This window comes from Manis pentadactyla, chromosome 1 (assembly GCF_030020395.1).
Source record: "Manis pentadactyla isolate mManPen7 chromosome 1, mManPen7.hap1, whole genome shotgun sequence".
NCBI lineage: Eukaryota > Metazoa > Chordata > Mammalia > Pholidota > Manidae > Manis > Manis pentadactyla.
In genome coordinates this window covers 196021894-196047766 of record NC_080019.1, presented here as the reverse complement: position 1 = coordinate 196047766, position 25873 = coordinate 196021894, and the positions used below count along the sequence as shown (strand labels likewise).

General features: G+C 45.5%; 1 protein-coding gene across 4 annotated transcripts in view; it reads left to right on the top strand.

Moving 5' to 3' along the window:
* The window catches only part of UBE2G2 (ubiquitin conjugating enzyme E2 G2), a 59638-nt gene that overhangs the window by 21671 nt on the left and 12094 nt on the right, over positions 1-25873 (top strand). Inside the window, exons 2-5 of one of the 4 annotated variants that reach the window (XM_057505288.1) lie at positions 8824-8859; positions 8950-8995; positions 22360-22478; positions 25708-25787. In XM_057505288.1, the coding sequence (XP_057361271.1) occupies positions 8824-8859; positions 8950-8995; positions 22360-22478; positions 25708-25787 (281 nt within the window). Of the gene's footprint in view, positions 1-8823; positions 8860-8949; positions 8996-22359; positions 22479-25662; positions 25804-25873 lie in introns of all 4 variants that reach the window. The other 3 variants (XM_036912069.2, XM_057505286.1, XM_036912067.2) reach the window with 3 other exon arrangements.

Genomic DNA, 25873 nt, shown 5'->3' with positions numbered 1-25873 from the left:
CGTGTGTGAAGGTGCCCTCCAGGCTGCATTTCCAGAGACTGGTGCCAGTGGCTCCTCCACACAGGAGATTAGATGCCTGCCCCTCAGGCCATACTTTAATGTGAGCAGGTGAATACCTGGCTTTGTTCTTCCAGTAGAAGCATCACTGTCTGTGCCCACCAGTCTGCAGGTTCGTAATCCTCCATCTCTGCCTCTGCCCAGAGCAAGAGCCCTTTATATAGTGACTCAGTGAGTAATAGCTCTTTGCATGGGTGTGGAAACAGTAGCCTAGCAGTAGGCCAGTTACATATCAGTTAGTTGAGGGTCAGGTGAGGATCCTGGCCATAGGGACTTCCATTTTCTCCACAGAGCCCCTCCCAGTTGAGGGACTTGTGGCGATCTTGTGTGCAGCCTGTCCTCCCATTTGCTGAAGTGTCGTCACTCATCCAGCCTTTAAGGTTTTTTAGGAGGAAATTGTTTCATATGAAATTGTATAATATGTAGACTCTGTGTCTGGGAGGAGATGACTTCAGGATCTGCACATTGTAATGTTCTCATGTTCCTAATTACGAGTGGCGTATCATTTCATGTGTTTACCTGCCATCCACATAATCTTTTCTGATGATGTGTCTTGAGTCTTTAGCTCACTGTTTAATCGTGTTTATCATTAAGTTGTACAAGTTTATTAATTTACTTACCGGTCTTTCGTTGGATATTTAGTGAGAATTTTCCCTTAAACCATGGCTTGCCTTTTTAAAAAATTGTGGTAAAAAAACAATCTTGGCTTCTCACCAGTTTCTAAATGTGCATTACAGTGTTGCTAGCTCTGTGCATGTTGTACCATGGTCTCCATGACTGGTTTGCAGGGCTGAGGTTCTGACCATGAAATGTCCTCTGTGGCTTGCCTTTTAAAGAGCAGAACGTTCTTTTTTTAATTTCAGTAAAGCTCAACTTACTTTTTAAATCTTTATTGCTTTCTCTTTCTGTGTTATGTTTAATCCATCATCTAACGTAAGCTCACTGAACTTTTCTCCCATGAATTTTTACAGTTTTTGCTCTGTCATTTACATCAGTGATCCATATCAAGTAGAGCTGTGTGAATAGTATGAGATAAAGGGCAAAATTCATTTGCAGGTTATTTGCAAATGGCCACTGTAAGTCCGGGGAGAGGAATTCCCGGGGCAAAATACCTCTTAAAACTGAAATCGGTCAAAGGGAGAAATAAAGTTTAAAACCTGTTTATTGCTTACAAACTGCAGTCCGGCCCATCTCTCTCTCCTGCTTCAGCAGCAGTGAAACCGGCCCTCCCGTCACCTCTCAGGTACAGATACGCCCTCCTTGCCCAGGTAATCACCCATTGATATGGAATGAACTTCTCTTCACCCCTGAGGAATGATGCAAATGCACTAAATCCATACTTCTCTCCACCCTTGAGTGCCTGTTGATATGCAGATATACTAAAGCCCGGTGAGATATTCTGGAAATGTTACAATTTTACCCACAGCCATACAGTTGTTGAGCACTATAGTGGCTTGCTGGGGCTGCTGTAACAAAACACCACAGAACAATACTTGAACAACAGAAATTATTTTCTCACACTCGAGATCCAGGTGTTAGCAGGGCTGGTTCCTCCTGAGGCCTGTCTCTGGGCTTGTAGTCTCCTTCCGGTCTTTGCACATCTCTGTGAGGACAGCCGGAGTGGATTAGGTTCCGCCTTCTGACCTCTGTTGGTTACTGAGCCCGTTACTGGCCAGCAGATGCCGCTGTTGAATAAGGAGGCTGGTGGAAGGTGCGGGATGGTCTCCAGCTGCAGTCTAACCCCCCTTGCCTCTCCCGGAAGGGCAGGTATGACAGAGGGAAGTTCCGAGGGGGAACTGTGTCCACAAAGGAAGAAGACAGCCAGCCCCTCTTGGTTGTAAGCCCCTCTTCGCATTCCCTGAAAATGGTTGGTGTGATTTATCTGCTTTGCCCTTAGGCACCCTACACCCTTTCCCTGCCCCCCTCCCCAGCCCCTTAGCAGTTTATAAATCATCTGCCTTAATCTTTCGATTATTTATTTATTTTACTTATAATAAGGTGATTTGATTTTAGACACAAAGACTGGATTTGAGATGAGTGGATGTCTACAGCCAGGTGATTTGGGTTCTGGGTTCACTGTTCCTGGTCCACTACCCTGAAGAGACTCAAAGAGGGACTGAGATGGTCTTGCTGAGTCCAAGGGTCTCTGCCTTCCTGGTACTTGACCTCATTTGCATTTGATTCCTTCCTCCTTGAAGTGTTCAGTACTCGTTGCTCTGCTTCTCTGGCCTTCCTGAATGTCTCCTGCTTCCTTTCTTTTCCTGCTTCTCAGCGTTAGCACACCCCTGGGAACAGCCGTCATCTGTGGCGTTACCAGTTTCCTGGGTCAGGGTTTCTCAAACAGGTGTTGTTGGCATTTGGAATGAAGTAGTTTTTGCTTGTGCAGGACTTATTTATGGCTGATGTTAAGCACTCCTGGCTCCTTCCTACCAGATGGCCGTAGCATGCCCCAGCCTTTGTGAAGACCGGTAAACGGCACCCTGTATTTACGAATGTTCCTTGGGAGACCTGCTCTGGGAAGCCCCATCTGTCCCAAGGGCCCCATACATTCCTGTGCAGATCATTTCCCATGTTTAAATCTCCAGGGTCACTCTCTCCCTTGAGCTTTAGACCCATTTCTCCGGCCACTTGCCCATCATCTCTACTTGTCTGCTTGCTGGACGTCTGGACCTTGATATGTTTAAACTGGAACTCCTGCTTTTCCTTCAAACCTGTTCCTCCCCTTCCGCCCCAGAAATGGCAGCAGCATGCACTGAGTTGTCTGGGCCAGAAGCCTGGACCACTGCTGTTTCTCCTCACGTACCACATCCAGTTCGCCAGCAAGTCCTGCCTTCCGTACCTGCAGAACAGGTCCCCCAATTCACACCCCTTTCCAACTTTACAGTTGCCACTCTCGTCCAAGCCATTGTCTTTCCTGCCTGGACAATTGCAGTCACTACTTCTGAACCTATTCATCAGCTCGGATTATGCTGACAGAAAGAAGAATGCCAGGAAAGGCCTGTTCAGCTGGGAGTGCTCTGAGCATCACTGCCTGAGGAGCAGTAGCCTGCGGTGTGGGCCCCAGTGCAGCTCTGTCCCCACAGGTCACTCTCTGCTTGGCTTGGCTTGTCCACCAAAGTATGCTTTCTTAAACACTGTGTTTAACTTTACCTGTGTTTTGAAGAGTGTAATCTGTAAGTGTGATTATATATTGTGTATTCTATATTGTGTGTGTGTGCACTCTATACATTGTACATATACAAAGTAGGCCTGGCTTCCTTCACACAAGATTATGTTGTGTGTAACTGTGCATCATTTATTTTCATTTTTGTTCTGTTGTATGACTATACCACACTGATCTCTTCTACTATTGATAGGTATTTGGACTGTTTCTATTTTTCTTGGCTATTATGATAATGCTGCTGATAATATATATAGAATAGCTGTTTATTCAGCCATATGAAGGTGGGAATCTTGCTGTTTGCAAAAACGTGGTTAGACCTTGAGACCATTATGCTAAGTGCCATGAGTCTAAGTGCCATGAGTCAGACAGAGAAAAACACATACCATGTGATTTCACTTATATGGGAAATCTTCAAAAACAAAAACTCACAGATACATATTGGTGGTTGGCAGAGGCAGGAGGTGGGGAGCAGACAAAATGGGTGAAGGTGGTTCAAAGGCACAAATATCGGTTGTAAAATAACTTAAGTAATGGGAATGTAATGTACAGCATGGTCACTACAGTTACTAGTGCTGTCCTGTATATTTGGAAGTTGCTAGATCTTAGTAGATCTAAAAAGTTCTCATCACAAGAAAAATAATTGTAACTTGATGGGTGGTAACTAAGACTTACTGTGGTTATCCTTTTGAAATACATAGAAAAGTTGACTCACTATGTTGTACACTTGAAACTAATATAATGTCATGTGTCAGTTATATCTCAGTTAAAAAAAGAACCCACCTCCAGTATGACCTCCACAGCAGGGCCTTTGTGGCTGCCTAGGCCATGTCTTTGTGTCACTTTACTCTGTCTCCCTTTTTACTATGCCCATTGGTATCTGAAACTGTCTTATTTGTGTCTTTCTGGAAGTAGGCTCATCGAAGGCATGGGCCTTGTCTGTTGCATTCACCACTGCATCTCTTTTTTCACTTGTGGAAAACATTTAATAATCCACAGGTTTTGCACAGGAGCCCAGTAACAAAGCAGAAGGGAAATGCTGGAGCGGTGGGAGGGACAGGTACTGGGCAAGAGGAGAGGAAGTTTCAGGTGTTCATTTGGTTCCAAAGCTGAAAGGAGTGACATGGGACAGCCCTATTGGGGGCTGGGTGCCCTCAGGAGGGTCGGCTGTATTCGCCAGTTACTTGTTACCTGGGAGTGTAACTGGAAGGCTTGTATAATTTGGTAGCAGTTGGAAGTCACTTCACCACCACGTGCCTAGGAAAGTGCTTGGCAGAGAAGTAAAATTGGCATTTGCTCATTGGCATTTGGTTAGTTCATGGGCCACTTCCAGTCATGCTGGCCAAGTGGGGTGCTCAGACCATTGCCCCAGTACTTCAGTACCTCGGGTACAGCACCTCAGAGCTTCAGATGTGATGGTGAAGCAAATGCAGAGAGAAAAAGTATCACCTAGAATGTGATGATTTTGTGATTAGAATTGTAACCATGTACTTTTCAATGCATAAATCATGTAGCAAAATAGTGACCCAGGACAGACCTAAGCCAAGTTAGAACCGTATTTTCATGAGGATGATGAAATACTTGAATTGTCCTGTGTTCTAAGGTGGAGAGTCGTCATGGCCCTTCATCGGCTTTGCTTCCTCTGGCGTGGGCCAGGCCAGTACTCGCCCTTGGTCCCTCCGTCTCCTTAGGGGGAGTGCCAGTTGTTCCAGTACAGACGCCATCTTACATCTAGTGACATCTCCCCTCCTGTTTCCCCATGTTCTCCAGAGGCTGAGAGAGGGGATGGGTGTGATAGTGATGGACTGCTCTGCATAGAAGCATTGCTGGCTGTTAACCTAGAACCTGCAGCTCTTCTAATGTCAGCAAGTAAAAAAAGAATTCTTACCAATGCCCTTTGGTGCACGTGTGCATGTGTTTCTGGGATCGCATGCCCCCGAGGGGAGTTGCTGGGCCTGGTACCTCACAGCAGCCCCGTGTCCAGGGTAGTCTTACCAACCAGGCCCCTCATCTGTGCAGATATGCCTTCCTGGCAGCTCTAAGCTCAGGTTACTGGGTCATTCTCATTGGGGTGGTGATGTAGCTCGCCTGTCCCCATGGATAATAAGGCAGCCACCTTGCCGTATGTTTATTGGCCACTTAGGCACTTTGTTTTTGGTGCAGTGCCTGTTCAGACTTGTGGTTATTTTCCTTTGGGCTCCGTGTAGTTGTGACACTTGTGCAGGTTCCTCCTTCCTCTCGGGCTGGCCTTCTCCCTGGAAGAATGTTGGCATCCGAGGCTCCTAAGTGTAATGCTCTTAATGTCACCAGTCTCTTCCTTTATGGTTCATGCTTTTTAGTCACTAACTCTTAGTCAGCCCTGTTTAAGAAGTCTTACACTGAAAGCATGAAGATACTCCCTGTGTTAGTCTCTAGGAGATCTGTTGTTCTATATTTCGGGTTTTGGTTAGGGGAGTTAGCTTTATTGAGATAAATTTACACATGATGAAGTGTGCCAGTTTCCAGCACAGTACTCTTTGAGCTTAGATGAGGGTACATTGCTGTGTGGCCATCAGTGCGGTCATGACACAGGACACCGCTGTCACCCCGGAAAGCTCCCCTGTGCCCTTTGGCAGCTTTTCCCCTCCCCATGGCCCCAGCCTCTGGCCTCATGCAATTTGCTCTCTGCTGTTCTAGTTTTGCTTTTCCTGGAATTCCATAGAAATAGTCTCATGCAGTGTGCCAGCCTGTTGTACTGAGAGTCACCTGGGGTTGTGTGCATCCCTGTTTGCTCCCTTCTGCTGCTGGGCAACCTTCCAGTGTGTGGCTGGGTTGCCCCCGTGCGCGCAGCAGTGTCAGGCACGTGGGTTGTCGCACTGGGCTGTTAACAGATAAAGCTGCTGTGAACGTTTGCATACGCGTCTGTGGGCACGGAGGTTCTGTTTCCCATGGCAGCCATCCACCCATAGAGTTGCCAGGTCTCTGGGTAAGTGTCTGTTTAAGCTGTTTTTATTAGAAATGGTCAGACTTTTTGCCAAAGGGTGACAAACCGTTTTGCGTTTCTGCCAGGGATGCATGAAAGTCTTGCTCCCAGTTGGTGTTTTCAGCCATTTTAGTTTTAGCTACTCTGTTCTGACTGAATAGATACTTTTACTGACATGGGTGTTAGCTGTATCTTTGTGTGGTTAAAATTCCCATTTCCTGGGTGGCTCACACGTTGAGCATCTTTTCTTGGGCTCATTTGCCACCCATGTCTCCTCTGGTGATGGTCTGTTCACATCGGCTGCCTGCTCAGACCCTCGCTCTCCCATGTCTCCATTAACGCTGGAGCGTCACCATGCTCACTTCTGACTCCAGCTGTGGGGGGTCCCCACCACACCATTCTGTGACCCCAGCAGAGGTCCTACAATTTAACTCAATCCTGCTCTGTTCCTGGAGATGGCGTCAGACCCCACAGGTCAGAGCTCAGCCCACAGGACTGCTCCTCCCCCTTCAGATGCTGATCGCAAGTTCCCAGTGCCACGTAGTACCACTTGTGCATCTGACTGATCTTCCGTAAATTTGAAGGGTCCCACAACCTGCTCCTTGGGTTCAATTAATTTGACAGTGGCTCACAGAACTCAGGGGAACTGTTCCCAGTTTACTGTAAAAGGATGTGGTAACGGATACAGATGAACGTCCAGGGGGATGGGGAGGGTGCGGAGCTGCCCTGCCCTCTCCAGGCACCACTGCCCACACACCTGCCTGGGCTCACCCACTGGGAGCTCCGGGAGCCCCTCTCAGCTGGGGCCTTAAGGAGCCTTCCTCACTAGGCAGGATCGAGCCCCTGTCCTGGGGTGGGGTGGGGTGGAGCTGAAAGGGTTGGGACCAGCCCCCATCCTGGAGCCCACCCAGGGCTGCCTCCTTAGAACCAAAGACGCTCCTGTCACCCAGGAAGTTCCTTGGGATTCAGGAGCTCCGTGCTGGGAACTGGGAGCAGCTGTATTTGTATCACTTCACATGCCTCTTCTCTCCCTTCTGTCATACTTTGATTTTTGTATGTAGCATAAGATGGGAGGAAGTCTTATTTTTTGGTGTTAAAGATCAGTATTGTTTGTGGGAAGACTGACTGCCCTCCTTGTGGGGAGCGGGGTCAGGGCCTGCGTGGGCATCTCCATCCGGCCCCATCCGGCAAGGCAGCTTTGGGCCAGTGCCAGGCCACCTGTCTGGACCACAGCCCCCGCAACCCTGCCATGGCGCTCCTGGCCCCCTCCATGCCATCGGCATTTTCATACTCCTTGAGAGTCATCTTGTCACATTCAACAAGCAGCAGACCTGTTGGAACTTGGCTGAGGCATTGAGCTCAGTTTGAGGGGAGCTGATAACTTCATAATGTTAAGTTTTTTAAATTTAGGAACATGGTATAATCTCTGTTTAGTGACTCAAAGCTGCTACAGATCTTGCACATCTTTTAAAATCTTGTTTCTATGTGTCCCATTAATAATTGGTATTTTTAGATTTTCTAACTTGCTAATATATAAAAACACAGTTCTAACACACACACACACACACACACACACACACACACACACACACACACACACACACACACACACACACACACACACACACACACACACCCACCCCCCCCCCTCTGTATTCAGCAACATTGGCAAACTCCTTTATTTTCAGATTCTTTGAGCATCTGTGAATAATGACAGCTTTATTTCTTCCCTTCCGATCGAATGCCTTACATTTATGTTCAGGGACTGGGTGATTTCCGTCTCCTCAGAGACCCAGCTGTAAGTCCCTGTGACCTTCTCTCCGTGTGCTTCCTCCAGGCGGTCCTGCAGCACTGGCCCTGCAGGGTGCGCATCGGTGGCCCGACTCCATCCTCCCGCCTGCCACCCTTCTTGTCTGTGCCCGTCTTGCCTTCCCAAGTGTGTCTGTTGGTTTGCTTTCATTTTGCAGCCTCCCCTGTAAAACGAGGAGGGCCAGGGGTAGAAATGGCATTTCTTAGCGGCAGCTTCTGAGAGGAAGAGCTGAACCTTATCTTTCAGCTACTGCTCATCTTCTTAAATTGCTGAGAAATGCTGCTGCTGACGGGTTTCTTCCTGTTTTTATTTTCAGTGCTGAATCTGAGTTCTGTAGAACATCACATCTGTGGTGCTGAAGATGGACAGACAGCTAGACGTACAGTGCTGTTGTATTTCATAATGCCAAGCTTTGGAAACAGCGCTGTTCATATCTCTAGTTTGTTACATTCAGAAGGGTTTGTACCAACTCCCAGGATGGCAGGAAATGCCATTCAGTTGGAAACTAATATACTGTGTTTGATTTATGAGCTTTAATCCAAATAACCAGCAGGAGTATTTTGGAAAGACAGTGACCTCTTGTGTGTGTTTCTTCCTTTGTGATATGAGAGGTTTATACCTCTAAAATTCCTTAGTTTGCTGTTATAAAGAACTCATCATGGCTTGTATCAGAAGTGTAACTGAGGCAGGCATTCACTTTGGACAAAGAGATTTAATCTGTTAACATGTATGCTATATAATTTATAGTTTTATATACTTTTTAAAGTTGTTTTGTTAAAATGTCAACATAGTATTCATTCTGTTTCCTAATGGTTTTACTTTTTAATTTTATAGAATTAACACTGAATCCTCCAGAAGGAATTGTGGCAGGTAAGGTACCAAAGTTAACCCCTTTATAACTTACTTCTAATGCTGAAATTGCCTTCAAGTTAAAATGTGGAAATTTCTCTTTCCCTACAGGCCCCATGAATGAAGAGAATTTTTTTGAATGGGAGGCATTGATCATGTAAGTTAATCATATGTGTTGGTTTTTAAGACTTCCCTGGAGAGATGGCCTGTGAATCACCTTTAGCAGGGGGGCTGTGCTCAGAAGTGTATGTTAGGAAAAAAGGCTAAGTGTTTCTCTAGCTCTTCTCTAGTCTGCTCATCTGAAAGAAACCAGCACAAACGTTTATCCAAAGGAAATGAAAGTGTTTCCTTAGCTAGTAGGTCTGGTTGTATTAGGTATTTGTAGAATTTTAAAATAACAAACTGAATGTTTCGTGGCTGTGCTGGGTTAGCCGCAAGCTGTATGGGTGGCTTGGCTTCAGGAAGTTTCTAAGGGCCTGAGGCTTTGAGGGTGGGACAGGCTCCTGGCGGTGGGCGCTGGGCTGCGGGAGCCCCAGCCCTGCCCACTGTGGCGGGGGCTCCCCGCCCCCCCCCCCCCCCACTTGGCTCCTCTGCTTCCGTGCGCTTCTGTGGTTGTGGCTTCTCCTTTTTCCGTGTGCTGAGCCCCACCTGCGTGGTCCTGACCTGGAGACGTGGCTCAGTTCTGAGGGTGAGCAGTGTGGTTCCTCACCCCATTCGAGAAAGATGGTAAGTGAATTTCATGATGTTTCACTTATAGTGATGTTATTTGGAAAAAGCCACCCATTGAGGGTGGATGCCTATTTCTAGGGCGTTCTAGAAGAATTGTGGAGTTTGCTGAAGCAAGTCAGAACTCTGAGGGTGAAATTCTGACCACCATGAAACTGAGTGTGAATTCACCCAGTGCTTATAACACATTAATTCTTAATGATTTTCATGTTAGTCTGAGAAATAAATTGCTGCTAAAAATGGTGTCTGTGGAGGTTAGATTGGAAAATTGATATGAAAATGTTTTTGGTAAGCAAAGTATTTTTTTTAAATCATCAGTAAACACTTTCCAGAGAAAGTACAGCATGCCTAACACCTGATAATTGGTAATAACCAAATTGCTTGGGCCTGTGACAGCCGTTTTTTTTCTTTCAGATATTTTTGGCATGAGGGAGTCTTTACAAAATCTGGTTCTGAATTTAATGTGCTGTGTCTGTAACCTTAGATCTGCTGTGATTGGATATTGAGTCCCTTAGCCAGCCAGTGTCCCACATCTAATGGAACATGGCATTGTGCACTTGCGTCAGGTATAGATCCTTTTATTTTGAAGGTGAAAGGAAATCAGATCATACAAATGTGATTTGTAACCTGCCCTTTTCATTTTAATACATTATGTACATTCTTTTTGTGTTAACACAGACATATGTGCATGACATCAGGATGGCAGGCCTGACTGGGTGCCTAGATTATTGGAAGACCTTTCTGAGTGACAGACCTGACAGGAAGATACTCCCCTGTGCACATAAACAGTAGACTTACTTAGAGGCATTTAAAAGGACCCTTGACTTTCTAGTATGGTGTTTAAAAGTGTTTATTGTCAAAAGTCTGTTAGGGTAACTGTTACTAATTTTAGATAAACAGTATAAAATTCAACCAATATTTTGAAAACCTGTTTTAAAAAGTATTTAGATGCAAAGGCAACAAAAGCAAAAATAACTGGGACCACATCACACTAAAAAGCTTCTGCTTTTGCCATCCATAAAACAGAAAGGCAGCCTTCTAAATGGGAGAGCATATTTTTTCCTTTTTTTTAAATTAAGGTGTCATTGATATACATTCTTATAAAGGTTTCACAAGAAAAACAATGTGGTTATTACATTCACCCTTATTATCGAGTCCCCCCGCTTCCCGATACCCCATTGCAGTCACTGCCCATCAGTGTAGTAAGATGCCACAGAGTCCCTATTTGTCTTCTCTGAGCTACGCTGTCTTCCCCGTGACCCCATACACACCATGTGCACAAATCATGATACCCCACAATCCCCTTCTCCCTCCCTCCCCACCCGCCTTCCTACACTCTCCACTTTGGTAACCGCTGGTCCCTTCTTGGAGTCTGTGAGTCTGCTGCTATTTTGTTCCTTCAGGTTTGCTTCGTTGTTATACTCCACAAGTGAGAGAAATCATTTATTATTTGCCTTTCTCTGCCTGACTTATTTCACTGAGCATAATACCGTCTAGCTCCATCCATGTTGTTGCAAATGGTAGGATTTGTTTCTTATGGCTGAGTAGTATTCCATTGTGTGTATGTACCATCTCTTTTTTATCCATTCATCTACTGATGGACACTTAGGTTGCTTCTATATCTTGGTGATTGTAAATACTACTGTGATAAACATAGGGGTGCATATGTCTTTTTGAATCTGAGAACTTGTTTTCTTTGGGTAAACTCCTAGGAGTGGAATTCCCAGGTCAAACAGTATTTCTATTTTTAGTTTTTTGAGGAACCTCCATACTGCTTTCCACAATGGTTGAACTAGCTTACATTTCCACCAGCAGTGTAGAAGGGTTCCCCTTTCTCTGCATCCTCGCCAGCGTTTGTTGTTCCTAGTCTTTTCTGTATTGGTCACCCTAATTGGTGTGAGGTGCTATCTCATTGTGGTTTTAATTTGCATTTCCCTGATAATTAGTGATGTGGAGCATCTTTTCACGTGCCTATTGGCCATTTGAATTTCTTCTTTGGAGAAGTGTCTGTTCATATCCTCTGCCCATTTTTTAATAGGGTTATTTGCTTCTTGGGTGTTGAGGCATGTGAGTTCTTTATATATTTTGGATGTTAACCCCTTGTCAGATATGTCATTTACAAATATATTCTGCCATACTATAGGATGCCTTTTTGTTCTGCTGATGGTGTCCTTTGCTGTACAGAAGCTTTTTAGCTTGATGTAGTCCCATTTGTTCATTTTTTAATTTTGTTTCCTTTGCTCGAGGAGATGCATTCTGGAAAAAGTTGCTCATGTTTATATTCAAGAAATTTTTGCCTATGTTTTCTTTGAAGAGTTTTATGGTTTCATGACTTAACATTCAGGAGTTTGATCCATTTTGAATTTAGTTTTGTGTATGGGTTTAGACAATAATCCAGTTTCATTCTCTTACATGTAGCTGTCCAGTTTAGCCAACACCAGTTGTTAAAGAGGCTGTCATTTCCACATTGTATGTCCATGGCTCCTTTATCATATATTAATTGACAATATATGGTTGGGTTTATATCAGGGCTCTCTAGTCTGTTCCACTGGTCTGTGGGTCTGTTCTTGTGCCAGTACCAAATTGTCTTGATTACTGAGGCTTTGTAGTAGAGCTTGAAGTTGGGAAGTGAGATCCACCACCCCCACCACCACCCCCACCCCCCGCTTTATTCTTCCTTCTCAGGATTGCTTTGGCTATTCGGGGTCTTAGGTGGTTCCATATGAATTTTAGAACTATTTTCTCTAGTTGTTGAAGAATGCTGTTGGTATTTTGATAGGGATTGCATCATTGAATCTGTAGATTGCTTTAGGCAGAATGTTCATTTTGACAATATTAATTCTTCCTATCCATGGGCATGGGATGTGTTTCCATTTATTGGTATCTTCTTTAATTTCTCTCATGAGTGTCTTGTACTTTTCAGAGTGTACGTCTTTCACTTCCTTGGTTAGGTTTATTCCTAGGTATTTTATTCTTTTTGATGCAATTGTGAATAGAATTGCTTTCTTGATTTCTCTCTCTGCTAGTTCATCATTAGTATATAGGAATGCAACAGATTTCTGTGTATTAATTTTGTATCCTGCAACTTTGCCGAATTCAAATATTAGTTGTAGTAGTTTTGGAGTGGATTCTTTATGTTTTTTTATGTACAATATCATGTCATCTGCAATCAGGGATGTTTAACTTCTTCCTTGCCAATCTGGATGCCTTTTATTTCTTTGTGTTGTCTGATTGCTGTGGCTAGAAACCTCCAGAACTGTGTTGAATAAAAGTGGGAAGAGTGGGCATCCTTGTCTTGTTCCTGATCTTAAAGGAAAAGCTTTCAGCTTCTCACTGTTAAGTATGATGTTGGCTGTGGGTTTATCATATATGGCCTTTATTATGTTGAGGTCCTTGCCCTCTATACCTGTTTTTTTGAGTTTTTATCATGAATGGATGTTGAATTTTGTTGAATGCTTTTTCAGCATCTATGGGGATGATCATGTGGTTTTTGTCATCCTTTTTGTTGATGTGGTGTATGATGATATTGTACCATCCTTGCATCCCTGGAATAAATCCTACTTGATCATGATGGATGATCTTTTTTATGTATTTTTGAATTTGGTTTGCTAATATTTTGTTGAGTATTTTTGCATCTATGTTCATCAGGGATATTGGTCTGTAATTTTCTTTTTTTGTGGTGTCTTTGCCTGGTTTGGTGTTAGAGTGATGCTGGCCTTGTAGAATGAGTTTGGGAGTATTCCCTCCTCTTCTACTTCTTGGAAAACTTTAAGGAGGATGGGTATTAGGTCCTCACTAAATGTTTGTTAAAATTCAGCAGTGAAGCCATCTGGTCCAGGAGTTTTGTTCTTAAGTAGTTTTTTGATTACCAGTTCAATTTCGTTGCTGGTAACTGGTCTATTCAGATTTTCTGTTTTTTCCTGGGTCAGCCTTGGAAGGTTGTATTTTTCTAGAAAGTTGTCCATTTCTTCTAGGTTATCCAGTTTGTTAGCATATAATTTTTCATAGTATTCTCTAATAATTCTTTGTTTCTGTGGTGTCTGTAGTGATTTTTCCTTTCTCATTTCTGATTCTGTTTATGTGTGTAGACTCTCTTTTTTTCTTGATAAGTCTGGCTAGGGGTTTATTTTATTTTCTTGAAGAACCAGCTCCTGCTTTCATTGAGTCTTTCCATTGTTTTACTCTTTCCAATTTTATTTATTTCTGCTCTACTCTTTATTGTGTGCCTCCTTCTACTGACTTTGGGCCTCATTTGTTGTTCTTTTTCTAGTTTTGTTAATTGTGAGTTTAGACTGCTCATATGGGATTGTTCTCCTTTCCTGAGGTAGACCTGTATTGTAGTATATTTCCCTCTTAGCATGGCCTTTGCTGTATCCCACAGATTTTTGCAGTGTTGAATTATTGTTGTTTTTTGTCTCCATATATTGCTTGATCTCTGTTTTTATTTGGTCATTGATTCATTGATTATTTAGGAGCATGTTATTAAGCCTCCATGTGTTTGTGTGCTTTTTTCGTTTTCTTTATGCAATTTATTTCCAGTTTCATACCCTTGTGGTCTGAGAAGTTGGTTGGTACAATTTCAACTTTTCTGAATTTACTGAGGCTCTTTTTGTAGCCTAGTATATGATCTATTCTTAAGAATGTTCCATGTGCACTTGAGAAGAATGTGTATCCTGCTCCTTTTGGGTGGAGTGTCCTGTAGCTGTCTGTTAGGTCCATCTGTTCTAATACGTTGTTCAGTGCCTCTCTGTCTCCTTACTTATTTTCTGTCTGGTTGATCTGTCCTTTAGAGTGAATGGTGTGTTGAAGTCTCCTAAAATGAATGCATTACATTCTGTTTCTCCCTTTAATTCTGTTAGTATTTGTTTCACATACGGAGGTGATCCTGTGTTGGGTGCATAGATATTTATAATAGTTACAGCTTCTTGTTGAACTGACCCCTTTATCATTATATAATGTCCTTCTGTTACTTTCTTTGTTTTGAAGTCTATTTTGTCTGATACAAGTACTGCAACTCCTGCTTTTTTCTCCCTATTAGTTGCATGAAATATCTTCCCCATCCCTTCACTTTTAGTCTGTGTATGTCTTTGGGTTCGAAGTGAGTCTCTTGTAGGCAGCATATAGATGGGTCTTGGTTTTTTTCCATTCAGTGACTCTATGTTTTTTGATTGGTGCATTCAGACCATTTACATTTAGGGTGATTATTGATAGATATTTACTTAACTGCCATTGCAGGCTTTAGATTCATGGTTACCAAAGGTTCAAGGGTAATTGAAAGAGCATATTTGCAAATGATATATCTGACATGGGGTTAATATCCCAAATATATAAAGAACTCAAGCAGCTCAGCAAAAAACAGCAAAAATCAAAAAGCCATAATCTGATTTATAAAATGGGCAGAGGATCTGAATGGACATTTCTTCAAAGAAGAGAAACACATGGCCAGTAGACTCAAGAAATCACATGTGAAATCACTAACTGGAATCAAATTAGGGAAATGCTAACTGGAACCACAATGAGATATCACCTCACCCTTGTCAGAATGACTAATACCAAGAAGACAAGAAGCAAAAAGTGTTGGCTTGGATGTGGAGAAATGGAACCTCCTGCACTGTTGGTGGGAATGTAAATCAGTGGAGCCTCCATAGAAGACAGCATGAGGGTTCCTCAAAAAACCAGAAGTAGAACAACCATGTGATCCAGCAATTCTATTTCTGGGTATTTATCCAAAGAAAATGAAAACACTGATTTGAAAAGATACATGTCCCCCTATGTTCATTGCAGCATTAGATACAGTAGCCAAATACGGCAGCAACCTAAGTGTCCATAGAGAAATGAATGGATAAATAAGGATGTGATATATAAATACACAGTGGAATACTACCGAGCCAGAGAAAGGAAGGAAATCTTGCTGTTTGTGACAGTGTAGATGGACCTCTGAAGCATTATGCTAAGTGGAAGACGGTAGAGGGAGAAATACACAGGAGAGACACATGGGAAATCTAAAAACAAAACAAATGAGCAAATAAAAACTCAGATAAAGAGAACAGATTGGTGGTTTGCCAGAATGATGGGGGTGGGGGATGAGCAATTGGGGGAAGGAGGTCGGGAGCTATGCACTTGGAGGTATATAAGTCAGGTGTAGGGACGTCAGGACAGCCCTGTGACCATGGTCACTAATACTGCAGAGCATACTTGAAAGTTGCTGAGAGAGGAAATCTTAAAAATTCTCACCACAAGAAAAAGAAATTTGAAACTTTTTATGGTGACAGATAGTAACTGGATTTACTGTCATGTTTGTTTTGAAGTAGAAATACTGAATCATTATATTGTATACTTGAAACTAATATTATATGTCAATTGTACCTCAAAAAATGTAATTAGAACTTTTCTTAGGTAAAGCACTTTTGTATTTGAATAAGGTTTTTGCATGAATACGGAATTCCCCTGCTTCAAGATCTGGTGAGATTGTGGGTTTTGGTCCTATTCCAGAGCCTTTCACAAACAAGAGGCCGTTTACAGATGTACTTGAATCATCTAGTAAGGAATTAACTGTGCTCCCATTGATGCTCTCACCCTCTTGTTTGGCAAACAGCTGGTGGTGTGTCCCTTCTTAGTGGTAGTTCAGTTGTTCTTTCTTTTTATTCTTTGCTTGTTTCCAGAGTTTCTTGCATGTTCCAGTGTTTCCAAAACCATACTTACCTTGTGTTCTGGAGTCTACTGCTGTCAGGATTGCAGCCCTGATCACCTGTGGGGCTTCCGTCTCTTCCCAGCTGTTCAGTGAAAAACTCCTTTTCAGATGTTCAGACAGCAAAGACTGAGTGTCTGAGGATACAGGCACATCACAGGGGACCCCAGGTCTCCACCCTGAAAGAATGAGGTTGAGGGACTAGGATGGGGACACAGCAAATTAAAGAGCAGGAGAAGAGCTAAATAATAACATTGCTTAGCCTGTTCTCTGATTAAAGTAGAAAAGGACTCTTGCCTCAGCTTATGGGATGGCTGAGCCTGCAGCCCAGTAGAAATGGCCTGGAGCTTCTGGTCCATCTGAGGGCTGTGGGCCTCCAGAGCTGTCTGTAGCTGCCAGGGCCTTATGATCTGGGCCTTCACTTACTCAGATCAAAACAGATGTTCAGTTCCCTTTAGACAAGTGGTTTTCCCATTCCATCTCTTCCAGGCCCAGAGTCTGTGGCCAGCAAGAACTCACTGGCCTTGGCTGTGGGGTGAGGAATTGTCTGCGGTCCTGTACCGTGGGGGTGGATGTGCCCCCAGGTCAGGGCCTGATCTGCAGGGCAGCTGCTTATCCTCAGGGCGAGAAAAGGCGTGAAGCCCCTTGGGGTCTTGCTGCCCACTTCTGTCCTGCCCCAGCGTTCTTGAGACAGCTGGCCCTGGTGACCTCCCAGCCTGGCCATAGCCTAGCTTCCAGCCACTCTCCAGGCCTGGGGACTCTGGCGGCTGTGGTCAAAGAAGGGCCTTCCCCTTCCTGCAAGACTGGGGGCCCTTCTCTTGCTGGGCCTCATCCCTGCTACTGTGGGTGCACTTGGGTCCCCAGTGGGTCCCAGCCTCGGGTGTGAGGACTCTAGACCATCACTTCCTTCGGTACTGCTTGGCCTGTGCTAGGTGGAAAGGTCACCATCACAGCAGCCACCCACTGTCATGCTTCCTGGCTGCAGAGGCTGTTGCACAGCTGCCCCTGTTAGTGTCGTGCCCACTCGGATGTGCCGGAGGCACCTGAGGAGGTAACTAGTCTGCTGTGCATGCTCTGGCCAGCAGGCCCAGGCTGTGGACCCCCACTGGAGAGGTGTTTCTTATCGCGACATTCACTGCAGTAGTAAATGGAAACGCCATTAACCAGCATGATCTGAAGAGCATCCGAACAGTGGACGCCGTGTAGCACAAAAAGCTGGCATGCAGAGGTGTCCACGACATGTCACTGAGTGGAAAAGCATGTCACGGAGCATTGTCAGCTGGGATGACTCTGCCCCTGGTGGGCGTGTGGTGCTGCTGGACATATTGTGGTTGTCCCACAGGGGCTGGGGGGTGATGGTGCTCCTGCTGGCATCTAGTGGGCGGCTGTGGACACCCTGCAGAGTACGAGGCAGCCCCTCACAAGCAGCGCAGAATCGTCTGGCCCAGGATGTCAGCACTGCCAGGTGGGGAAACCCTGGCACTTTCCCCAGTGTAAAATTTCTGACAGCTTTATTGAGAGAATTGTGTACCATAGGTTTTACGTGTAGTAAGTGTATAAGTCAATGATTTTAGTCAATTACAGAACCCTCCAGCCGTCAGCTGCATGGTCTGGTTTTAGAACGTGTCCCCAGAGGGCCCCGTTCCCTCCCCATAGCAGCCTCCTATCTACTGCCTGGCCCTGTAGGTTGGCCTTTTCTGGCCTTTCTTTCCCTACACACAAAATCATAAAATAGCCAGTCTTCCTGTGTCGGCTTTTCCTCAGCTTCACACGCCTGCTTGTCATCGCTGTAGTGCAGAAGTTCCCCTCGTTGCTGAGAGGTGTCGCCCGCGTGGACTGGCTGCTCGCCAGCTGACGGCACTCGGTGCTTGTGAGCAGTACTGCTGCTCACATGCGTGTCACATGCGTGTCAGCCTTGTGGACAAGTGCCTTTACGTCATCGCTACCGCCTGCTAGGCGTGTAGGAGCGGGGGTGCTGGGATGCAGAGCAGGTGCGTGTCTGATGTAAACGGTGCAGGAACTGCCACCCTGCCCCCAGAGCAGCGCAGTGGCGCAGGACAGCTGTCCTGGTGGGTGTGAGGTGGCTCTCACTGGGGGTCTGCCTGCACTTCCCTGGCGGCTGAGGGCATCTTTTCGTGGGCTCATTAGCAATTCATATATCATCTTCGGGGCACTTTTTAATTGGGGTGTCTTATTCCTTATCTACTTCACATGCAAGTCCTTTATCTGATGAATGATTTCCAGATATTTCTCCCAGTCTGCAGCTTTTCATTTTATTTTTTTAATGGAATCTTCTGAAGCTCAAGGTTTTTAATTTTGATGAAGTACAGTTCCTTTTATGGTTCAAAGTTTTCTCTTTTTTTTAAAAAAAAGTTGTTATAGCTCTTTTATTTGGCTTTTTGATCAATTTTGAGTTAATTTTGGGTACGTTGTTAGGTAGGACTCTTAAATTCATTTTTTGCATGTGGCTGTCCAGTTGTTCAGCACCATTGGTTGAAAAGAAAATCCTTCTGATTTGAATTGTCTTGACATCTTTGTCAAAAATCAACTGACTGTAAATGTAAGGGTTAATTTGTGCCTCTGAATTATGTCCCCTTCACCTATGCCTGTCTTCACACCAGTGCCAAGCCTTGATTACTGTGGCTTTATACTAAGTTTTGAATTGGGAGGTGTGAGTCCTCCAATTTTGTTCTCCTTTTTCAAGGTGGTTTTGCCTCTTCTTGGTCCCAGGCTCTGACACCAGGCCCCCTTCCTGCCCACCCTGCAGGGTGCTCTGTGTGTGTGGGGTCCGCAGCGCCGGGCACTGTGCCCCTTCCCTGCGGGTGGAGAGTATTTCTGAAGCAAGGGCCTTTCTTTTTAATGCTTCAGGTGGTTAGGACTTTGGAGGACAAACACCCCTTTGTAATGCCGTGCAAGTACTAATGGATGGGTTTACAGTCTCCATTATTTAAAACCTTGTCATATGTATATTTGAGGCCTTCTGTCTCTGTGCTGTGACAAAACTTGAAAAGGGAACAACAGCAGAAGTGGGCGGTGGTCTCAACAGCTGCGGCAGCTCGAGTGACTGGCAGGCAGCAGTCCTGGAACATGCCCGGCAGGCAGTGGCTTGCTCAGCCACAGGCATGCCCAGCTCAGGGTGAAGTTCTTTGGTCTCTGCCTTCCGTACACAGGCTTGTGGGCTGCTTTTGTTGTCTACATCCAGTTTAAAAAGCTCAGAATTGTTCTTCCCTTGAGTTTAACATTGGGAGACTAAGGAGCGTTTGTCTAGTTCCCACTGGCTCTGCGAGTGACAGGTAATTCCTGGTGTCACGGCCCGAGCAGCCCCTGCCAGGCCAGCTGTGCTAAGCAGCCCCCTGGGTGCGGAGTGAGTGGCACCCAGCGCCCCAGATTAGACCAGGGCTACTGCTGCTCGGTGTTCGCTCCTCAGCATCGAATTTCTCAAGAGCCTGGAAGTCAAAGTGAACTGTGGGAACCGTGATGTCCTTTGCAGAGGAGAGCATGGCTGCACTTAGTCTAGTACTAGTCTCAGAAAGTAAAGTGCTTATCTCAGAGCTCCATTGTAGTTTAGGCTGTTGTTTCTGTCAGTGAGATGGAGATCGTTTGTGTTTGCCTCCCACAGATGTGTTCTGTTTCCTTTCTTCTTGTAGTTCTGTCTTCTTGAGGATGTGAGATGAGGCCTGTAAGTGAAGGGGACAAGTGAGACTGCTGGAGTGTGACAGTAAAACTTGTACAAAAACAACACTGATTATGTGTCTGTCTTGGTTCAGGAATTTACTGATAGCGTTTTCCATAAAGTCAGCAAGCGTACCCCTGCACACGTGGGCCCACCAGCATGCCTATCCCAAGCACCAGGGCATCCTGGAAGGGAATGAACCTCAACTTCAAACCAGGAGCGAACCAGAATGTTTGAAAACAGCTTTGATATGTAAGATGTGGGAGCACTTCAGGAAGTGTTTGATCACACTTCTGAGACTGCAGACGACCCAGTGGATTCTTTATTTTAAAGAAAGCCCTTTCACAAGAAACAAAGAACTGTTATCCAAGTATTGGGCAAATACCATTGGTTCAATTCCAAGAACATGACTCAGACGGTTTTTCTCTTTGGAGAAATACCAAAGGTGCCAGAATACCAAGGTGGTGGCGAGCGCTCCTGACACGAGACAGTGCTCCCTTCCACGGCAGTGCCTGTGTTTGCCCAGCCCTCTGAGTGTGTTGGAACTGTGTTCTCCTAACTCAGCTCAGGGCCTTGACCAGGTCCATGGGCCTCCCAGCTTTGCCCACCAGTGAAGGGAGACACTGCTTCCTGATGCCTCATCAGGGGGATGTGTGCAGTGCTGATGGTGGCGTTTGTCATCTGCTTTGAGCTCCTAGGGAGGAGGCGTACGATGGCTGTCAGTCTCTTGTCCATGGTCTGCTGGGGCTGTGCAGAGGAAAGGGCTTGGAGGGTGTCCTTCAGGGAGAGCAGGGCAGGGCTGGGGCTGCCCTGGGGAGCTGCCGGGTGGTGCAGGCGCCCTGTGCTGCTGTGGCCCCCCTCTGGGAGCCCCACTTGCCTCTTCCTTGCGGGCTTTCCCTGTCCTGGCTTCATGCCAGGGCTCCGGGCACTGCCGTGCAGCAGCGCTCACCCTCTAGTACAGAGCAGCCATCTGCTGGGATGTCTTCAAAAAGTAGGAGTCAAGGTCAGTCTCTTCAGATGGAAAAAACAAACACTTCCTGCCTTGTTTTTGTTTTGACCCTTTTACTGGGGTTCTGGGACCCATTGTCAAGTGCTGTCAAAACCCTGGGTGTCACCAAATAAAAACAAAGCTGCTCAGTTTCTTTTTGAATATGTCTTGTCCTTTAATTGTAGAGATAAATATTGTTTTGGATATTTGCAACTCTATTTTTATTAATGTCACTCAATCAAAATAATTCCATCAAGATTTAAAACAATTTGTGCTTTAAGAAAACAGGTTTTTTAGATGAAAGTTGTTACAGGATAAATAAATCTGGTTACCTTTTCCCACGCCATAGCCGACCTCCCTTTTGGGAGGTCCAGGCCTGCCAGGTGGAGCTGTGTCTGTGGCGGCCTGGACGCCGGCCATGGTCTCCTTCTGCTGTAGGGTTAGTGGGTGTGGCCAGTGCTCAGAGAGGTGTGGACAAAGTGACTTCTGCTGCCAGGTCACTAGAGAGAAGGGGGTCTCCTTTCTTACTTGTGAGGTGGCGGGTCATGCCCGGCACCTGCGTGGGGCCGGTGTCCAGTGCTGCTCCGCAGCTCTGTCTTAGAGAAACTACACCAGAAGGTGGTCTCCCATTTTAAAAAATGACTTGAATTCATGTCTTATAAACACTGTGATCCAGGTGGTTCTCACTCTCCTCTCTGCTGGCTTTCCTGTCTTATATGTTGGTCAAGATGGTGTTAATTTATACGCATAGTTTTAAAACGTGACAAGCCTTTTGCACTGGGTTAGCTCTTTGCTGCCTTTCTCCACGAGGAGAATGTGACCCAAGCAGACGGTGTGCATGTGCCTAGTGACAGGGTCGGCGTAGGCTGTGGCCCCGAGCTCAGGCTTGTGGGTCAGGGCTCGCAGCGCCGATGCCGTGTGCCCACTGGGCTGCCATAGATGCCTCAGTCAGGATCACATGCATGCTCTTTACCTGTTTCTGAGGTCAGAAAATAATTTCTTAGGTACATTTAAAAACTAAAACTAACCTTTGAAGTAACAACCCTAACCCCTCATTTATTTAATACATAGAATCTTGCCATAACACATGCCATCATTTATATCTTTATACCAAAATGTAATTGTACCACAGGCAAAGAGAAACAAGAGTCCTGGGGCCACGCAGGGTCACCACTAGTTCTTCCTCTGATCCCGTTACCCTAGAGGCCCTGCTGCCCTGCTCGTCGCTCGGTCTCTGCGCTGGTGCTGAACACCGACAGCCAGATGGGGGTGGGCTGGTGACGCATTGTCTCCATTCAGAAGAAAGCGCCCATTTGTCGTGATTCTTTAGATAGCCTCTTCACCTGTTTGTGTAAAGCAGTAGGAATTCCCTTAAGTCAGGTTTAAAGTGTGGTGGGAGTTGAAAATATGTCTTGAAGTTGTATCTATGTGTTTTATGTCTTCTAGGGGCCCAGAAGACACATGTTTTGAGTTTGGTGTATTTCCTGCCATCCTGAGCTTCCCACTTGATTACCCGTTAAGTCCACCAAAGATGAGATTTACCTGTGAGATGTTCCATCCCAACAGTAAGTGCTTTTAGAAGTAGTTTTGGTGGCAGCAGAGGTGGCACAGAGATGGTCTGTCACAGGAAAGCGTGATTCAGGCCGTTAAAAAGTCTGTTCTGGACTTAAGTAAGTCAGTCATGGTGGTGCTGACACCAGGATTACAGTTCGGTGTGGGTAGAAGACCTGTGGACCTGAGTTGGGGTACCACTGTACCTGGCCTTCCTACTTTGAGGGTGGGGGAGGAGACCACGTGGGGGTTTGGGGGGCACCGTGGTCTCTGGCTGAGCTGCTGCTAATAGTGGAAAGCACTGAAAGCAACTAAGGTTTTCAGCAGTAGAGGATTAGTCAAGGCAGGTGTAGTAATCCATATACTAGAATAGTGTGTGGGTATTTTAAATGATTTAGAATAATATTTAGTGATAGTGGGATGATTATATCACTGAATGAAAAAAGCAGATTACTGATAAGGTTTATTATAGTTTAATTTTTGAAGAAAAATTCACATGTAAATGTATATGACTGGAAATGTGGCATAATAACGTTGAAAGTGATTCTCTTTCAATAATGGGGTCATTTTTTCTTTTCATAAATCTTTTTTCTAAGATACGTATTCCTTTTAAAAAGAGGTAAAATTTACGTAACTTTATTAAGGTCATTTACGTAACTTTATTGCACACATGATGACAAACTGGTGTCAGAATACTGGGCAGTCGTCACCCTCCCCTTAGAGGAGGGAACTTCATGGATGAGAATCAATAAGGAAGTGTGTTGCATTTTTTATCACATTTAGAATAGTGTTCCTTTTTATCAATGATTATTGCCACGAGTAATCATGATTTTAGTAGTTGTGGAGGAGAAAAGCAAGATACACTATTTTGTAGGAATAAAATGTTTTGAAATGAAGTTCTCTTCCTGTACTTTTCTACTTATCAACTAACTAGCTAAAGGCTAATTTAATCTGTAAGAGAATTTATAGATACACGTATAATATATATCCTTTCTGGTTTATGAATGAACCCACTGGTGCACCCCCATCTCCATCGATCTGGACACCCCCACACATGTGCCCATCCAGGACCCCGTCCCCAAGAACGGGTTTTGGGCTGCCCCCCCGGGAGGTCCTCGCTCTGTCTGGCTTGCTGCCCAAACCCGCCTTGGGAACTTTTCATCTGCCATGTCCCCTTTAGGTAATTAGCTCTCTCCTTAAAGAGAGCTTTTCCTTATCTCAGCAGGAAGTCGATGGTGTGTTAATAGCAGATGCTCAGAGACCTTCATGCTTTTTAGACTGGCCTTGAGCTGGCAGTTATGAGATTGGTGGTGTGCCTCTCCATCCGCTTTGGTGTGTTTGGAATTTTCTGTAACACAAAGTTTAAAAGTACATTATGGTCAGTAGGGTTGATTGAAGAAGTCAACAAATTCTAACCCCCAAGCCCCCCGCACAGTCTCCTCCCCCACCCTCAAAGTAGGAGGGCCAGATATAATGGCACCCCAATTCAGGTCCACATTTCTTTTACCCACGCTGAACTGTCCTCCAAAACTGAAATTGTGGTGTCAACTACATAAAATGCAACTGTAAAGAGGTTTGTGGATAATTAAAAATAATATGACTACATTGAAGAGAACACATTCTTTAGAACAGGGCCTGTGGCATAGGGTGGAGGTCACTGGCCAGTAAACGTATTAAACTACAGGATTACACCAAGAGTAGTCAGGTAACGTTATTGTTAGTGTTCAGATAATTCATACAAATTGTTCTTAAATTTGGCCGTATTGTAAGTGGATATGTTATTTTTATTTTGTAAAAATTGTTTTTGAGAACTATTTTGTAACTACCAATATCATAAAAATTGCTCAGTCCATAAATACTTAAGTAAACATATTTACTGAGAATTGCTGGGATACAGTGGTGAACAAATAACAACAGGTGGGGTCTTAGCCATCAGGGGTTCCCAGTTGAAGGGCAAGGGCAGGCACCGAGGGTGAATGCGTGGTCCCACAGGCAGGTGGCAGCGGGAGCGCTGCTCTGCAGGAAGGGCAGTAGGAGTTCCTCGGCCAGTGGTGTTGACTGTGAGAGGTGGGCGTGGAGGGGCTTGGGGAGAGAGGAGGCACTGGGGTGCCAGGCATCGCGTAGTGCTGCCACGTTGAGGTGGCGACACCTCCCCTGTCCAGGAGGACCACGGACAGCCCTGGGCTCAGGGTCCATGCACGGGGATGTGGATAGACGCGTGATGTCCACAGCAGGCATCTCACAGCTCCTAAACTTGCCTTCAGTGAGAAGTGGTGGCCCAGGCTGTGGCTCGCCAGGGAGCAGAGAGCCGCTGCAGAGCCAGGTGTGATGGGTGGCTCAGACCCTCTGGGTGCCGAGTGCACGTGACAGTGAGCTCACGAGGGCGGGAAGTAAAACACTTTAAGATGTGCTCTTTTTATTATTACAACTATAGCCTCATGATTTCACAGCTGAGCCTATCCAAGTGGATTCCTATAGTCTGAGTGTGTGCTGAACCGTCTGACAATCTCCACAGAGGTGTGGAGAAGACAAGTAGCAGATGCTCTTAACTTTCCTGATAGGAGGGACAGCTGGAAGGTGCTGTTCTTTCCTCGACCCTGGGTGTCTTGTTAAGGATGCTATTTGGTGGGAAGTGGGTTGGGCGTAGATGACTTCCAGAGAGTGCAGGTGATCGTTTTCTTACAGAATCAGTTACCAAGAGACATCTCAGTGCCGCCTTTCTCTGGATATTCAGATAATTCCAGTTGCCATTGGGCAAGCTATGTGAAAACACATTGTACACAGTTCGGTTCTGGTTAGAATTTACTGGTAGGATTAAGAATATCTAAGAAACCAGCTCTGAAAAGTACTGTGAATCACTAACTACATGAGATAGTTTGGTGAAATACTTACTGCCAGATAATTTTTCCTTTATTCTTTTTGGTTTTGATACTTTAAAAAACCCACATGAAGGTGGAGTTGTTCCATGGTGCTCAGAACTGGACCAACCCACCTAGAGCCCCATCTGAGTGAGCACTGCCCTGAGAGGCCCAGACAGACATGCCAGGGCCACGTGGATGTGATGTGTGGGGCTGCCCGGCACACAGGCCATGTGCCATCACACCCAGCTCACCTTCTGCCTCGCACCACCCACTCCCTGTTCTCGGGCCTGAGCAGGTGCCCTGTCCTGGCTCACCTGGTGTGTTCTGACCCCTGCAGTCTACCCTGATGGGAGAGTCTGCATTTCCATCCTTCACGCCCCAGGCGACGACCCCATGGGCTATGAGAGCAGCGCCGAGCGGTGGAGCCCAGTGCAGAGCGTGGAGAAGATCCTCCTGTCGGTGGTGAGCATGCTGGCAGGTAATGCCCCGTGGCGCAGCGGGCCTCCCAGAACACGGGTCGCCACGGCTGCAGCTCTGCCTGCTGTGGT